The sequence below is a fragment of the Grampus griseus genome (genome assembly GCF_964374135.1).
Source record: "Grampus griseus genome assembly, chromosome: 2".
Taxonomy (NCBI): Eukaryota; Metazoa; Chordata; class Mammalia; order Artiodactyla; family Delphinidae; genus Grampus; species Grampus griseus.
The window spans coordinates 84820301-84837756 of record NC_139018.1 but is presented as its reverse complement, the minus strand read 5'-3'; the positions used below and the strand labels follow the sequence as shown (position 1 = coordinate 84837756).

Below are 17456 nucleotides of genomic sequence, written 5' to 3'. Positions count from 1 at the left end.
TCCCATCATCTCAAAGGTGCCTTTTTGTAGTTGGTTATTAGAATGCCTGGTATAGTCAAATTTGTCTGGGAAAGAACACCTCTAACAGATATTTGTTGACACCTACTATGCATCAGATGCTGTATGCTAGGCAAGCAATGAGGTCTGTAGTGACACAAAATACTGTACTATACCACTTATATGAAAACAGGTGATTAAATGGCTACCCCAATCAGGTTCCTCAAGAGACAATGATAGGTGGGACTTTCAGAAGAAGATCGAAGTTGCAACAGTTCTTCAGAGATCTAAAAGGTTGTGGGGCCTTCATGTTAGACAGAGCGCCGAACTCAAGTAGGAAACCTCCATAGTAACTCTTCACAAAGGAGTTACCCTCTGGTGTATTGTTCCAGTGCTCCCAAGAAGCGGTTGTAAATAGTAGCTCTGAATAAGTATCCAACGCCTCCCAAATAAAATGTACTGCACTTAGTGCTGTAAAGACTTCCAAGGTGGATGGATGAGATCCCTGTTCAAGGAACTTAACGTTTAGTAGAGAACGTATCTACACAAATAACCACAGTGCCAGGTGGAAGCCTGCAAGTACTCAGAAAAAGTACTTGAAATTATACTGCCTTAAAGGCGCAGAGGGTTCCTAGGATCACTCGGGCGGTGGATCTGTGACCAAGGGAATGAAGAGGAGGGGACGAGGTGCCAGGTCAGTGATGACATTTCAGTTGGACTGTGATGAGTAATTGGAAATTATTCATGCAGATAAAGAAGAGGGAGAGAGAAGGGGATTTGAGGCCAAAGGATTAAAATTAGCAAAGGCAGAAAGATGGACAAAGGTGCCAAGTGTTAAGGCACCAGGACAGTCTGGATGCTGCACTGGATAAAAGATTCCAGCCAGATTGCAAAAAAAAATTTAAGAGATTTAAACCAAGGAATTAAGATTTTGTTTATGAAGTATTGAGGAGCCGTTAAATACTATAGCTCAGAAATCTCTCCAAAGATAGCCCTTTATCATTCAGCCCCAACAGGTGCATGGGCCCTGATTATTTTGTTTAAACCACTTAAAAACATCTGTGAGGACTGATTTAGGTATTCACTCCGTGTAAATACCACAGCTTGCAGAACAAAACTCCAGGGTACACGTTAATATGATGTGGGAAAATAAAATATAGAGAACCCCAATCCTAAACTGAACCCTTGCATTTTCCCCCAAACGTTTTTAAGTCTCAAAGACCTCACCGGTTTTGAATAGAACACTACCACAATAGTGATCAATAGAGGAACGATCCGACTAAATCAGGGCTGAGTTGTAAAAACTTATCCACGGGGGAGGTCCCCTAAAAGTCATCCTTTCTTCCAGGTCCCCCATTTAAGTAGCAGATTTGGAGCGCTGTTACAATTTACAGAAATGTTAGCTGTTTGGAGTTTTCCAAAAGCCAAGGCAATTATTTCCGCGACTGCCTAACAATTAATCGGCATTTAGATGCAGCATTCCTTTAGCTCTCTGGGCCTGCGTTTCCTAACTGATGTCCTGGTATAACTGAGTACTTCCAATAAAACGAAACCAAACAAACCCTTTTGGAGTCGGTGTCTTTGTGAGTCCCCAGGAAAGTCAGCCTCAACATAAGGTGAAAACTATGGCTCCCTCTCGGTTTTGCAGAGTTAGTGGGACCCTTCGGTGAACCAAATCTACCGCCCCAGGGCCGGGACAGCAGCCTCAGCCTTTGGAATTCCCGCTCGGTCCCCTCCCACCGCGTCTCGTAGAGGCCGCTCGTCCTACCCCACCCGCCACTTGCCTCGTACCCTCAGGTTAGCCCGGAGGCCCAGACTCTTGGCCAAGTTCTGCAGGTCACTGTACTTGAAGGAGTCCAGCTCCTCCAGGGAGGGGACGGTCATGGCGAACTGCAATCCAGGCGACCACGCAGAGGATCGGTCCTCCACTCCCAAAAACGCCGTTCAAAACTCTTGCGCCGCTCTAAGCGTTGACCAAACAGAACGTTACAGAGTTTAAATTGAGAAAGCTGCACTTCCATTGGTTAAAAATGCCTCAAAGGCGGGGTCTCCTGGTGTTGACCAATAGAAAGGCTGACTTCCCCTCCACCAGACGCACGTTCTTCACCCTCCCTCACCAACACGAAGGCGCCAAACGGCGTGTCCAGGCAACGAGTGCGCGGCAGAGCCCCACCCGGCTCACGTTGTCCAATGAGGACCCAGGAACCAAGCTTGGGGCGGGGCATGGTGCGTCTTTGAAACTGAGGCGCCAGCTGCAGGAAGATGGCGGCTAGGCCGCGGAGGCATCGCTCGCGCTTTGCAAAGCAGCCGCGGGGTGACTTTTGTGATGGCGCTAAGAAGACGATTGATGAACCTTCTCTTACGACTTCCATGGAGTGGGACACGCAGGTGGTGAAAGGGTCTTCGCCACTCGGCCCCGCCGGGCTGGGGCCGGAGGAGCCGTCCGGCCCGCGGCTGCCATGGTGGCTGCAGCCCGAGAGATGCGCTGTGTTCCAGTGTGCGCAGTGCCACGTCGTGCTCGCTGACTCTGTGCACCTCGCCTGGAACCTGTCGCGGTCCCTTGCAGCCGTGGTCTTCTCCAGTGAGTGGGCACGGCGTCTGGGAAGCGTTGCCGCTTTCTTACTGGGTGGCTGGGAGCTGGCTGGGAGGAAAGCGGGATGAAAATTTGGAAGGAAATTAACTCCATTGCCAGGGGTCGGGGGCGAATCACTTTTCATGATTTTTGTGGCCATGATGAGTCTTTCTGGAGGGGAGAGTTTTTCCCTTCAATGCCTCATAGGTAGTCTTTCTGACCCGTGTTTGTCTTCCTAGGAGTCACAAATAATGTAGTTTTGGAGGCTCCCTTCCTAGTTGGCATTGACGGTTCGCTCAAAGGCAGGTACGTACTGAGAATTGCAGATAGATCTCTAGTCATTCCCTGACTTAATGAGACTGAGGAGCGTGGAACCGACTTGTACGAGGAGAAAATAGTTTATTCCTATCTTGCACTAGAATAAAAGTCTGTTTCATCCATACAATGTATTGGAAGGATGCTCCCTTTACCTGAGTCTTGTACGAACTTGATGTATTAATGAAATGGAAAAGATATTTGCGTGAGGGTTTTAAGGTCTTTATGAGGGCCACATCTCCCTAGTGGGTTGTGCAAGTGAAGTGAGTTTAAGAAAGTTATGTCTAGTAGGGGAAAAAGAAGAAAATTACCTTTAAGTGTATAGTGAGAATCACTTACCATAAACTACAATCCTTTGACATAACTAGGAATTACAAGTTTTCATTTAACCTGGAATTTGTAATAAGTTATGGCAGGACTAATTCTGCTGTAACCTGGGGAAAAACACAGTTGGAAAGTTACTTGAATATTGCCTGGTAAACTTTGCATCTTGACTGTAGTGTGATTTACAAGTAACAACAAAGTACTCAGTTGAATTCAGTAGTACAAAGCTACTCAATTTTCAGTGTTGGTTTTAACAGCAAGACAATTCATTCTGACCACAGTTTGGTTCAATTTTAATGTTAAATAGAGTTCATATAGGAATTCTTAGTTGCTGTACTCAGTAATCAGGAAGAGTTCTGCAGCTCCTCTTACCTAACTGAAAGACACTCCCTATCCTTGCAGGAGTGTCCTCTTCCCACCCAAAGGAAACAGAGAGGGAAGGAGTGATGGCCTGCTTGGAACTGGTTCATTTGGGGCCAGAGGCAGAAGCTCTCTGAATATCTTCTTAGAGGGAAGCACATCTAGCTAGACCTGTGCTGTCCAGTACTGTAGCCACTAGCCACATGGTGGCTATTGAGCACTTAAAAGGTGGCCATTCTAAATTGAAGTATGCTGTGAGTGCAAAATACACACCAGATTTTGAAAACTTGGCCCCAAACATTGAATAATTTAAAAGTACTGATTACATGGGTTTTTTTTTTTAATTTTTTGGTTTTTGGCCACGCTGCACAGCTGTGGGAATCTTAGTTCCCAGACCAGGGATCAAACCCAGGCCCAGGGCAGTGAAAGTGCTGAGTCTTAACCACTGGACCCTCAGGGAATTCCCTTGATGACGATGTTTTTGAATATTGGGTAGCATAAAATATATTAAAACTAATTTTACCTGTTTCTTTTACTTTTTTTTTGAAGCTAAACTAATAGAAGATGTAAAATTACTTATGTGGCTTGCATTCTTAATAGACAGTACAGATCTAGATGGTTTATAAAACACTGGACAGAAAGTTCCATGTGTTTGGAATAAGGAGAGCCGTGGGACTCAGCAGGAAGAGATTTATTGTCAGGAATTGGCTCACTAGATTATGGAGGATGAGAAGTCCCAAGAGACAAGGTTGATAAACTGGAGACACAAGAGAGCCAGAGGTTTAGTTCTAGTCCAAGTCCACAGGCCTGAGATCCATGAGCCAAAGGTGTAAGTTCCAGTACAAAAGCCAACAGGCTCCAGACCCAGGAAGAGCTGAACATTTCAGTTCAAGTTCAAAGGCAGGAAAAAAAGATCAGTGTTGCAACTCAAGGCAGTCAGGCAAGAGGAGTTCCCCTTTTTCATGAGAGGGCCAGCCTTTTTGTTCTGTTCAGGTCTTCAACTGATTAGATGAGGGTCACCCACGATAAGGAGGGCAAACTGCTTTACTCAGTCTACTGATTCAAATATTACTCTCATTCAAAAACATCCCCATAAACACATTCAGAATAACATTTGACCAAATAACTGGGCACCCTTTGGCTCAGTCAAGCTGACACACAAATTTAATCATTACGTGTTAACCTGGCATCCACATGCATCTCCTAAACCCATACTTAATCTCCAAATAAAGACAATAACAAGGTCGTAATTCTTCCTAACATGTTACAGCTATCTTGCATACAACTAAAAACGCACTAAACCCTCCTCCAGAAAAGGAGATAAAGTCCTTAAGTGATACTTACTTTTCTCCTTGATATCTCATGGCTTAAATACTCTGATGTAAAATTAATACTTAAATACTATAATAAAAAGTCAGTACATCTTATGTTACATTAGGGAAAAGAAAGGGAAGAAAACATAAACGCACATATATATGTAAACCTATTTATAACAAAATGAGGAGATATTCATGACAATTACATTCCTGTAACTGGTCACATGGTCATAGCTGGTATTTATAACTACCCTCTTCCACTACCCATTCTGTATTCCTTTTGCCTTCATCAGGCACTCAGATGATCATAGTTCTTTACCTGGTGTGATGCAAACCTTCATTCCTGGGCCATTAGCAGACTAATATTCAATGAAATATTTGTTATATGTTACATGCTAAGCATAATTTTGGGATCTCTTTACATTTTGCTCTGTGCCATTTATTTTTTTAAAGACACTTTTAAAATTATTTATTTATTGTCTGCATTGGGTCTTGGTTGCTGCGTGCGGGCTTTCTCTAGTTGCGACGAGCGGGGGCTACTCTTTGTTGCAGCACACGGGCTTCTCATTGTGGTGGTTTCTCTTTGTTGCAGAGCACAGGCTCTAGGCATGCAGGCTTCAGTAGTTGTGGCATGCGGGCTCAGTAGTAGCTTGCAGGCTCTAGAGTGCAGGCTCAGTAGTTGTGGCACATGGGCTTAGTTGCTCCACGGCATGTGGGATCTTCCCGGACCAGGGAACAAACCTGTGTCCCCTGCATTGGCAGGCAGGTTCTTAACCACTGCGCCACCAGGGAAGTCCCAGCTCTGTGCCATTTATTAGTTTCTACAGACATTTGTCTATAGGTACTGTGGTTTGTCTGATATAATTAATTCCTACTTAGGAATTAATAAAAATGCAACTTTATTTCATGGCTTGCTTTTTGGTAATGTAGTCACAAAAATACAGTACTGCATGTGTGGTGTGGGACTTCATTTACCAGTAAATTTATATTTTGTTGCTTGGTCTTTAGTGTCCATTGACATGAATCTATTTTTAGCCATGCAATTATTATACTTTATTAGTACTCATTTACTGCATATAGTATGTTTATACAGATAATTTTTTCCCCTTACTAAACCACTCTAAATTGCTTTCAGTACATGAATGATGAAACAGTTAATTTTTTCTTAAATATTTTTTGTAATATTTGGATTTGTCTTATATACCAGAAAATAAGGTAAGTGACTTACCTACATGGTGTAACTAGAACTAAAATCCATGTTTCCTGATTCCTCATCCAGTAATCTTTCAAAGGATAAAGGAAAATAAAATAGCTTGCTAGGACAATATGATTTATTTTCTTTCTTTTGCATTTTATCTGGGTAATTTTTTAATTTTTTGTTATATCTGCAAAAACAAAACAAAACCTGATTTGAGTTCTATTAATAAATTGCTTAATAAGCCCTAATCGATTTGTTTTACTTTAACTGGAAATTGGCTTAATGGTAGCTAATTTATATGGTCATGTGTAGTTTTATATGTTTAAATGTTTTTTTGTTTAAATAAATTTATTTATTTATGGCTGCATTGGGTCTTCATTGCTGCCCGCGGGCTTTCTCTAGTTGTGGCGAGTGGGGGCTACCCTTCATTGCTAGGCATAGGCTTCTCAGTGAGGTGGCTTCTCTTTGTTGCAGAGCACAGGCTCTAGGTGCGTGGGCTTCAGTAGCTGCAGCACGCAGGCTCAGTAGTTGTGGCTTACGGGCTTAGTTGCTCCGCGGCATGTGGGATCTTCCCGGACCAGGGTTCGAACCTGTGTCCCCTGCATTGGCAGGTGGATTCTTAACCACTGCGCCGCCAGGGAGGTCCCTGTTTAAATGTTAATCTGATTTGTTAGCTCTTTTTCTGCTTTCAGATATAAATTACTTCAGTGAAATGACAGTTACATATCACATGATTGCTTTTGTGGCCAGAATCCACAAGGGTATCTATAATCTGAGTTAACCTTTCTTTTTTTTTTTTTTTTTTTTGTGGTACGCGGGCCTCTTACTGTTGTGGCCTCTCCCGTTGTGGAGCACAGGCTCCGGACGCGCAGGCTCAGCGGCCATGGCTCATGGGCCCAGCCGCTCCGTGGCATGTGGGATCCTCCCGGACAGGGGCATGAACCCGTGTCCCCTGCATCGGCAGGCGGACTCTCAACCACTGCGCCACCAGGGAAGCCCTTGAGTTAACCTTTCTTGAATGTGACATTTCCTCAGTCTCATTCCTATCATAGCCTATTTTTTAGGAATGAGTCCATAACATGAGTTATTTTGTATTTGTTCTTTGATTTTCTTTCTTAACCCAAATCCTGTTTTTTCCTCCCAGCACGTACAACCTTTTATTCTGTAGTTCCTGTGAGATTCCCATTGGTTTCCATCTGTATTCTACTCATGCTGCCCTTGCTGCCTTGAGAGGTCACTTCTGCCTTTCCACTGACAAAATGGTGTGGTAAGTAGACTTAGATATTCTTTATCAAATAAATTTTAAAACATCTTCCAGAAAAGGCAGAATGTTTGTACCAGAGAAGATGCTAAAGCCAGGTACTGTTTCTTACAAAAAAGATGGCAATGGGACCAAAACATAGTCTTATAACATTATGATCATTTTGGATGTCTCATAATCATACCATGTGTTAATAATCATACCATGGAATAACTGAGAGGATATTCTTTCATTCCAAGAACTTTTGGAAGGTAAGTTTTTGCAAAATAATCCTGTAGTAGACACTTTTGGGGTTTGTGCCTAGCCCCTGTCTCCCTCCCATAGTGTGGGACTTTGTGGCCATATTTGTTATCCTGTGTGATACCACTCCCAGGTGATGGGATCAAGAATAGACCTGACCTAAGCTAAGCCAATCAGGCTTTTTACCCTAAGAATTTGAAATAAAGACCCAGAGACATTGGTCATCTGTAGATGGAACTGGTGCTGAAGTTGGGAAGTGAAAGCTGTAGGTTTAGGGTAGATATTTTCTATGTCGTGCATGTAAATGCAGAGAAATTTTGTCTACAGAAAAAGAAGAATGAAGCAGATACACAAAGAAAAGTAAAAAATAATGACCATGTGGCCTCATAAAGTCAGAAAAAGTTCCCTATTGTTTGTTCCTTCTCATGAATTACTTTGGATATTTCTTGTCTTTCTAAATATAAATTCTACTTTTTACTTAAGCTTTTCTGTTATTGCAACAAACTGAAACATCCATCAAAGTCTCTTCTTGATTATTAGAAACAAAAACAGCCATTGATGGCCTAGTTTGTGTCAGGTATTGTACTATGCTTACCTCACTGAGTTTTTGTGTTTTGTTTTTTTTTTTCCCTTACTGAGTTCTTAATGTAAGAAAACTGGCGCTTGGAGATGTGGAGGAGCTGAGAATTGAGTCCATGTCTTAACTCCAAAGCTTAATTTCCATTCATAAAACAGAAAGTTTCCTTTTGCTCATTTAATGCGCTTAGATGGGTGTTTCTAGCTGAGCTATGGACAACAAGAGCAATAAAACTTATAAATAGGGGGGACTTCCCTGGTGGTCCAGTGGTTAAGAATCCACCTTCCAGTGCAGGGGACGCAGGTTCGATTCCTGGTCAGGGAACTAAGATCCCACATGCCACGGGGCAACTAAGCCTGCGTGCTGCAACTACTGAGACCATGCACTCTGGAGTCCAAGCGCCACAACTAGAGAGAAGCCTGCGTGCTGCAACAAAGAGCTCGCGTGTCGCAACTAAGACCCGACACAGCCACATAAATAAATAAATATTAAAAAAAAAAAAACTTATAAATAGGGGACTTCCCTGATGGTCCAGTGGTTAAGACTCCGTAAAAACAAACAACCTTAAAAATAAAGCCCATCCTTTGCCATGAGGTTGTTCAGTGCGCATTAGGTACACTTTGTTCTTCGATGCCAATTTTCTTTTTTTTAAACATTTATTTATTTATTTATTTGGCTAAACTTGGTCTTAGTTGCGGCACACGTGTGGATGGTTGTGGCGTGCAGGATCTTTAGTTGCGGTGTGCGGGATTTAGTTCCCTGACCAGGGATTGAACCACGGGCCCCCTGCATTGGGAGTGTGGAGTCTTAACCGGGGACCACCAGGGAAGTCCCTCAATGCTGATTTTCAACAGGATATGTGTACTTGAGATGGATTGATATTTTACTTTCAATTTCTAGTTCATTCTTAAATAATTTCTATTTAGAATTAAGTTTAAAGACACAGGGAAAAGTATCTCTAAGTGTGTGCTATTCGTAACCTCGAATCTTTTTTAGAAACAGTTTTAAGTAATTATTCCAGCCAACCTGTAATTGAGTTTTTGCTTAGGGAAATAAGCTTTTAGTAACAAAAATTTTTAATATAAATTTGAAAAGCATTATGAGATTTTTAAGTAATTTCTTAATCAAAATGACGAATTGGACTCAAAGGTCAGTATATTCTTTCTGATTAAGTAGAAATTAGGGAACTTCCCTGGTGGCACAGTGGTTAAGAATCCACCTGCCAATGTGGGCGATATAGGTTTGAGCCCTGGTCTGAGAAGATCCCACATGCCACAGAGCAACTAAGCCCACGCACCTAGAGCTTGTGCTCCGCAACAAGAGAAACTACTCTAATGAGAAGCCCGTGCACCACAATGAAGAGTAGTCCCCACTCGCCACAACTAGAGAAAGCCCCACACGCAGCAACGAAGACCCAACTCAGTCAATAAATAAAATTAAATTAAAAAAAAAAAAAGGGAAAGTATAGGTAGCACGAGTCTGGGAATATGATAAATCTATGTCTGTGTGTATCAGAATGAATTTGGTTGCTAGTTACAGAAAACCAAAGAGTGGATTTAACAAGTACAGGGTGGGGCAGTTGGCCACTCCAGGATTGTTCTAGTCGCTCAGCCATGACAGGGCTCTGGGTCAGCATCTCTGGTCCTCTTGGCCTTTTCCTCTTGGATGCTGCAAGTATAAGCATCCAAAACTGGAAGAAAAAGGATATGGTAAGTGTGGGAACACAGGGAATGGTCTCTTTATCAGCAAAAATTTCCTTATCATTGGCAGAACTATGTCACATGGTTGCCTTAAGCTGGGAAAGCAAATATGTGACAGTAGGGAATAAGATTGCCACAGTTGGCCCAGAACAGTTATGATTCATCTTTTAGGACTGGACACACTGCTGCCCTAAACAAATTCTGGGTTCTGTTAGCAACAAAAACTTGAGGAATGGCTCTGGGGTAGGCAACCAACAGTATTTGTCACAACTGTGGTTACTTTTCTTCTGTGCTACACCATCTACTGGTAGAGTTATGAGGCTTATACTTATCACAGTTATTCATATGACCCTGGTTTTTTGTCTTTAGTTTGTCCTAGGATAATTTTAAATCATGTATTCTGGGCTGGCAAGGGGTGAGATGAGGCACAGGGTCTCTCTGATGACTTATATTTTTAATATGTAAAAAATTATATATTTTTTTGCGTTATTTTTGGCTGCGTCGGGTCTTCATTGCTGCGCGCGGGCTTTCTCTAGTTGCGGCCAGCGGGGGCTTCTCATTGCAATGGCTTCTCTTTGTTGTGGAGCATGGGCTCCAGTAGTTGTGGCACGTGGGCTCAGTAGTTGTGGCTTGCAGGCTCTAGAGTGCAGGCTCAGTAGTTGTGGTGCACGGGCTTAGTTGCTCTGAGGCATGTGGGATCTTCTCAGACCAGGGATCGAACCCATGTCCCTTGCATTGGCAGGCGGATTCTTAACCACTGTACCACCAGGGAAGTCCCTCTGATGACTTATTGAGAATACTTTTCCTACAAAATACATTATGAATCTTGAAATGGAAATAAGCAATAAGGCAATCTTTGCTTGACAGATATTGCAAGTTTGGTTCCTTGATAATTATAACTGTGGTATAGTACTAATATTTTCTCTCTATATTTTCTATTTAGCTACCTCTTAAAAACAAAAGCCATAGTAAACGCATCTGAGATGGATATTCACAACGTATCTCTACCAGAAAAAGTTGCAGAGGTAAAATTTCATGATGGTTGTGTGTTTCCTTTAATATAGGCAATTCCTAATTATCTGTACCCGTGAATTTAGGGGCAGTGAAATGGTGAATACGCCAGTAATTCTTTATACCTGGTTTGGCATTCCTTATTGAATTTGTGACACAAAGCAAAATAGTAAAGCCATATTGTCAAGTCTGGTTCAGGAGGAGGTGGAGAGCTGCTGAGCTCCACATTCCTATTCCTCCTCTCTACTGGGTATGGACACCATCATCCTTCATAGGTCTTTCCTCTTTGCAAGCACCTCATGCTTAGCTTGGAGGAGAAAGAGTGCTGAAACCATCATTAAGAATTCTTACTTAAATGGGCTTTACTAGCGTTTCATGGTTTCCAGTTGAAGAAAGAAACTTTGTTTCAGTAGCTTGCTGGCTTATTCTTAGTGGAAATTTGGCTATAACTTTACTACCGTGGGAAGAACAACCTTAGAATTTACTGTTGGTTTTGTTTTTAGCACTGTTAATAGTTTATTCCTCGGTAATTACACATTTAGTAACCAGGGCATTTACTTTTCAAAGTTTAAGTAACTTTTAGGACAGGGGAACAGTGACTTTTTTTTTCTTTTTTTGCATAATTAACTAACTAAGCTCATGAAACCATGTTCTAAGCCAGGAATTCGCAAACTTTTTCTGTAAAGGACCAGATGACAAATGTCTTAAGCTAGACCATTCAGTCTCTACTATTCATCTCTGCTATTGTAGTGCAAAAGCAGCCATAGATGGTATATAAACACATGGATATAGCTTTGTAGCAATAAAACATTATTAAAACAAATGGGCAGCAGGCTATCCTGCAGTCCATAGTTCGCCTACCCTTGCTCTGAGCAACTAAGTTGATGAGCAGGGTCAATAAATACTGTGGTTAGAAATAATTTGTATGGGAGATAACTTCTAGAATGGTGGCCTGAGGAGCTGCATGGACCCCTCCCCAACAAAACAGCCATAACCAAAGAAAATTATAAAGAAAACAGCCATCTTAAGTCTGTGGAAATTTTCCTCAAGGCTTAAAGCAAATGAAGAGATATTTATTGAAGAAAATCTACTAAACCTTGGTAAGAGCAGTGAAAACCTGTGGCATTTGAGCCACAACCTACTCCCTCCCTCCCTTGCCCCTCCAGCTCAGAGGGAGGGAGGCTCCATCTGGGCGAACGCAGCCAAGAGCACAGAGATCCTTTTCCCCTAGCTCTCAGTTTAGGGCTGTGGTATCTTCCCAGGAGGGGCAGGCTGCCAGCATTTCTCATCAGAAGCTCTATTCTAGGCAAGAACAGCCATTTGTAGTGTGCAAGTTCTACCACTGGCACAACAGGCTAAGAGTACTAGGAACCCAGTCACTTTTGTCCCAGATTGCTTGTAGGGCAGAAGCTTCATGCTGACAGATGCAAGCAGAGAAGACCAGAAGCTACTGCCTCTGCCCAGCACCCTGCTGGTAAAGCAGGGGTGTTACTCTGAGAGACACTACCCCACCCCAGCTTGGGAGCCCATATTAAGAGGTAGATTGTAAAAAAAGAGCTCTGAAGCTTTCCTAAGGGAACTAACTTTATTTGGAACAGGGTGTGGGGATATTCAAGTCTAAGGATTCTACCCAAAACAATGGAGATTTTGGTGGTGAGCAATTAAGAGGAAGCTAATAGTCCATATGAACAATAAGCTAAACCATGGACAAGTTAGAAATTTATGAGAAAATCAGGGAAACAGACAGCTAAAATAAGAGCCCTCCTGGGGTTGGAACAAAAGAAGACTGGCCTTAAAGACTACCCCCCCCCCCCCCCCCCCCCCCCGGTATAAATGGGTCTGATTTTAATTGGATTAGACTGTGGAGCAATTTATGTCCCAGGGCACTGTCAAAATAGAGCAGTCAGCCAGCAATTAGTGAAGGCTAATAGCTGGGTGTGATATCAACAAAGGCATCCAGTTTACACAGAGCTCAGGGAAAAAGAGTCAAAGAAGGCCCTGCTAAATCCACTGTCATCCCAGGGTGACTGCACATTTCCAAGGCTGTGTCCTCCGAGGAGTGACATCAGAAGCTGCACACTGTGAGGGAAATAGACATCACTGAAATAGTCAAGCCAACTACTAAACAGATAAGCAAAAAATAACCACTACAAGCCAGGACATGGGGTGGAGGTAGGGGGATGTTTAATATCCCAAGTTGCTTTAATATGTTATCTAAAATGTCTGGTTTTCAATAAAAATTAGGAGACATGCAAAGAAAAGTATGACCCATACACAGGATAAAATACAGGCATCAGAAACTGTTTGAAAAGGCCCAGATGTTGGGACTTAGCAGACACAGCCTTCAAAGCAGCAATTAAAAGTATTTGCAAAAGGGGCTTCCCTATTGGTGCAGTGGTTAAGAATCTGCCTGCCAATGCAGGGGACACGAGTTTGAACCCTGGTCCAGGAAGATCCCACATGCTGCGAAGCAACTAAGCCCGTGTGCCACAACTATTGAGCCTGTGCTCTAGAGCCCGTGAGCCACGACTACTGAAGCCCATGTGCCTAGAGCCCATGCTCTGCAACGAGAAGCCACCGCAGTAAGAAGCCTGCGCACTGCAACAAAGAGTAGCCCCCGCTCACTGCAACTAGTGAAAGCCCGCGTGCACAGCAACGAAGACCCAACGCAGCCAAAGATTAAAAAATAATAATAAATTTTTTAAAAAGGGCTTAAAAAACAACATCTAAATGGAAATCCTGGAGTTGAAATACAATCAACAAGAGAACAAACGTATGGACAGCAAGGGGGGAAAGTGGCGGTGGCAGGTGATGATGGTGGTGTGATGAATTGGGAGATTGGGATTGAAGTGTATACACTGATATGTATAAAATTGATGACTTAAAAAAAAAATTGATGACTAATAAGACCTGCTGTATAAAAAAATAAGTAAAATTAAAAAAAACACAAAAGTACAATCAACAACTGAAATGAAAAATTCACCAGAGAGGCTGAACAGATCTGAATTGGGCAAAGAATCAGCGAACTTGGAGATAGACTGATGAGATTTGCAATCTGAAGAAGAAAGAAAAAAAAAAGAATGAAGAAAAATTAACTGAGTCTAAGAGACCTGTTGGACACCATCAAGCACACCTAAATATGCTTTGGTAATGCGAGTACAAAAGGGAAAGATAAAGTAGAAAAAATGTTCAAGGAAATAAAGGTTGAAAACTTCCCAAATCTGATAAAAGACAATCTGCATGTCTATAAGCTCAACAAGCACAGGTAGGATAAATGCAGAGAGAACTGTACCCCAACACACAGTAAAAATGTTGAATGCTAAAGACTGAAGAAAAATCTTTAAAGTAAGAAAAATGATTCATTGTGTCCAAGAGCACCCAAATAAGATTAATGGGCTCTAGAGTGACCTGTTCAAGCAAAATTTCCTGATGAATTTTGTGTGTTCTTGTATCTTGGATCATAAAAAGTAGATTTCGTGCTATGCAAATTATGGCAGAAATTTTTTTTTTTTTTTTTACTTCAACAGACGACTTATCCATGATAACTTTGTGAGTCTGAGTACAGGTTGTATTTTGAGTAACACTAAGTTTGGTTCTAGATATAGCTATTCTAAGCTGAAAAAACTATTGAAAATTAGCTACCACAAACATCTGTTCTAAATCTGACAACCAGAGCTACTCTTGAAGGTGATTAGCAGAATATTAAAGACAGACATTTGTTACTGTGAACAAAGAATTAGAAAAAAAAAAATTCTTGCTACTGGAAAAAAAAGGGAAAGCCTGATTAATGCTTCTGTTTCAAGCTTTCTTATCCCCCTTTATTCTTGTCTTCCTCCCCAGGTTTTGGAGTTATCACCAAACTGGTGATAAGGGCTAGGAAGGATGGAGACTAGAAGCAGTGATGCTCAGCAGTGGCTGGTCTTTTTCCACATGAAACTTTTTATCTGTCACCTTATTGTGCTCTAGGTTTGTTGTATAAAGTTCTTTCAGAAATAGAACAGATGTCCTTTTGAAATGTGTTGCAGTATTGCCAGCTCCCAATCACTAGCTTAAGTCTGAAGTGGCTTCTAGAACCAGCAGATTGAGACTTTAAGATTCCCTGATAATCTATGTATTTCTTTTCCCAGCTGAAAGAGAAGATAATGTTAACGCATACTCGCTTAAATTCACTCATCAAGATTCTGAAGGAAGGGACTCCTGACCAGTCCAAGCCAACAAACTGATCCAGAATCAAAGCTTGAGTATCATGTTCAGGCCTTACTGCTGTCTTCAACAACAGGTGCTGTTTGATCACTTCTCAAGAAAGTTCAGTTTCAAGGATGAATGGGAAATGTGGTTTATTGTTTACCTCTAGACTGATTTTCCAAGTGATTTGTGAAGCTGTTTCTGGAAGATGAGAAACTAAGGAGACTTCTGTTCAGATTTCATAGTTATCTGTCTTAAGAATTTATTTTAGCTTATCAATTTCATAATATTTATTTCGGAAAACATTTTGACTGCAAATTTAGGGATTAAGAGGCAATGTCCCATGAGTGCTCTGATCTAAAGATGCATGTTTGGCCTGAAAATAGCGTTGTACTTATGTTGACTATTATTCCTACATGGAGCAACTGTCATGAATACTGAGAAATCATTTTTTTCTTATGTGAAATACGGGTACATACATTTTCTGTAGGTTATGTTCAGTAAGTTAACTGCATAATATATATTTATCGTTCCCTTTTCTGTTGTAAACTGAGCTTAACAGGATGATAATGAAAGGAATGATAAAAACATCAAACATTTACCAAAATGCTTTCTTTTATTTTGCTTTATGTAGCACTGTGGCTCAGTAGCTCATCATATTATTCATTTAATAAATATAAAGTATTATGCTAGCTGCTGGGGATGAAAGATAAGCAAAAACAGCTACTCTGTATCCTCAGTTTATAATCTAGTCAAGAGATGGGACACTCAAATAACCACATGAAGACATTTAAAATTACAACTGTAGTAAGGGTTCTGAAGAAAAGGGACATAGAGATATAAGCACATATAGCAAGTAACTGACCTGGTTTGGGGGTCAGGTAAGGCCTCTCTGTGGAAGTAATGTTTCAGCAGTGGTCTGAAAGATGAGTAGGCATTTAATAAGCTGACAAAGAGAACAGTCTATACAAAGGCCCTTAAAAAGACCTGTAGGAGTTACAACGGTGTCCAGAAACCTGCGGATGCAAGGTCTTATCGGCCTTCTGAAGGATGTTTGTTTTCATCCCAACAACCTTGAAGAATTTTAAAGGAGGCCTATGACAGGATCAAATTTTCGTTTTCAGAACCTCATTAGGGTTGTCTTATGGAGAATGGGTGGGAGGGCGGCAAGCAGACCACTAAGGAGGGGCTGGCACTAGAACAATCAAGAGACGATAGCCTAGTGGTGGTGCACAGAGAAGTTAATGTGGTTCCGATGTGGCTAGCAGATTTTTTTTTTTTTTGCTGCGCTGCGCAGCATGTGGGATCTTAGTTCCCTGACCGGGGATCGAACCCACACCCCCTGTATTGGAAGCGCAGTCTTAACCACTGGACCACCAGGGGAGTCCCCAGTGGCTAGCAGATTTAATAGCAGATTCTTTCCATTTTAGACTGCATATAGGATATTTTCCTTTAAAACTATTTTAGAGAGAAAATTCTGGCTCGCTTTATGCTTTTGAGTTGCAAAATTTGGTTAAGTAAGGGCGAAGCCTCTGGCAACAACCAGTACCAGAAAAGCTCTTTCTACTCCTAAAGAATGAGACCTAATACTAATACTACATTGAATCATCCTGGGATTCTTATTGTGTATGGGTATGTCTGCCTCAACGTATTTCCTTTCTTTAAAAAGCTGTTCTTACGTAGCTATTTTCCTTAACCTCTGGATTTGCTGTTTTGGTAGACTTTCAATAGAAAATTAAATGCTTGAACTTGACATCAAATTAAGCTGGCTAGTTTTACATATTTTTTTTCTCTCAAATACAAATTACATGTTTACTCTAGAAAAAAATTCAGATATAGATGTGTGACAAAGGAAAGGGTAAAAGTATACTTCCCCTTACATTTCTGAGAGGCACAATGTAGCATGCTGGGAGCCAAATGATTTAGATTCAGATTGTGGCTTGGTTACTTATTAGCCATGAACTTGAAGAATTAAACTCTTCTTGTAAGATAGGGATTAAAAACTAACTAGGGCTCTAGTGAGGATTAAATGAGTTAATGAATACATCTAATGTAATTAAGAGTAATGCTTAATATTAAGTGCTTAATAAATGCTACGCTATTATAACCTTCATGCGTGTGGACAGACACATAGACATAAAAGGCAATTATATTTTTCACATTATTCTGCAACCTGCTTCTCAAATAATACGTCACAGACAGCTTTCTATACCAGGCCTCACAAATTACTTAACACCTGCATATGATTCAATAATCAATACATCAGAATTTAACCATTGTTTTATTGGATCCTTGTCATGTCTTTGCGTATCTGTTCTGGTATTTCTGTAGGAGTGATTCCTAACGTGGAACAGAGTCAAAGGGCATGTGCATTTACAATTTTGATATTATGCCTTCCAT

General features: G+C 41.4%; 2 protein-coding genes across 5 annotated transcripts in view; one reads left to right on the top strand and one right to left on the bottom strand.

The window, feature by feature from the left end:
- The window catches only part of NUSAP1 (nucleolar and spindle associated protein 1), a gene marked incomplete at its 5' end in the record, with an annotated part of 32745 nt that extends 30849 nt beyond the window's left edge, over window positions 1-1896 (bottom strand). For 2 of the 3 annotated variants that reach the window (XM_082647553.1, XM_082647554.1), the window contains one exon: window positions 1789-1881. In XM_082647553.1, coding sequence (XP_082503679.1) covers window positions 1789-1881 — 93 coding nt within the window. Of the gene's footprint in view, window positions 1-1788 lie in introns of all 3 variants that reach the window. The other variant, XM_082647555.1, reaches the window with a different exon arrangement.
- Window positions 1897-2187: 291 nt separating this feature from the next.
- On the top strand, window positions 2188-15094 carry OIP5 (Opa interacting protein 5; the record flags this gene model as incomplete). Of its 2 annotated transcripts, XM_082649546.1 has the most annotated exons (5): window positions 2188-2578; window positions 2809-2875; window positions 7227-7349; window positions 10804-10885; window positions 14999-15094. In XM_082649546.1, the coding sequence occupies 5 exons, from the start codon at window positions 2260-2262 to the stop codon at window positions 15092-15094; spliced, it is 687 nt and encodes a 228-aa protein (XP_082505672.1). The 2 variants fall into 2 exon arrangements, with proteins under 2 accessions (XP_082505672.1, XP_082505673.1); XM_082649547.1 differs by lacking the exon at window positions 7227-7349 and having other exon boundaries at window positions 2260-2578.
- Window positions 15095-17456: the final 2362 nt, after the last annotated feature.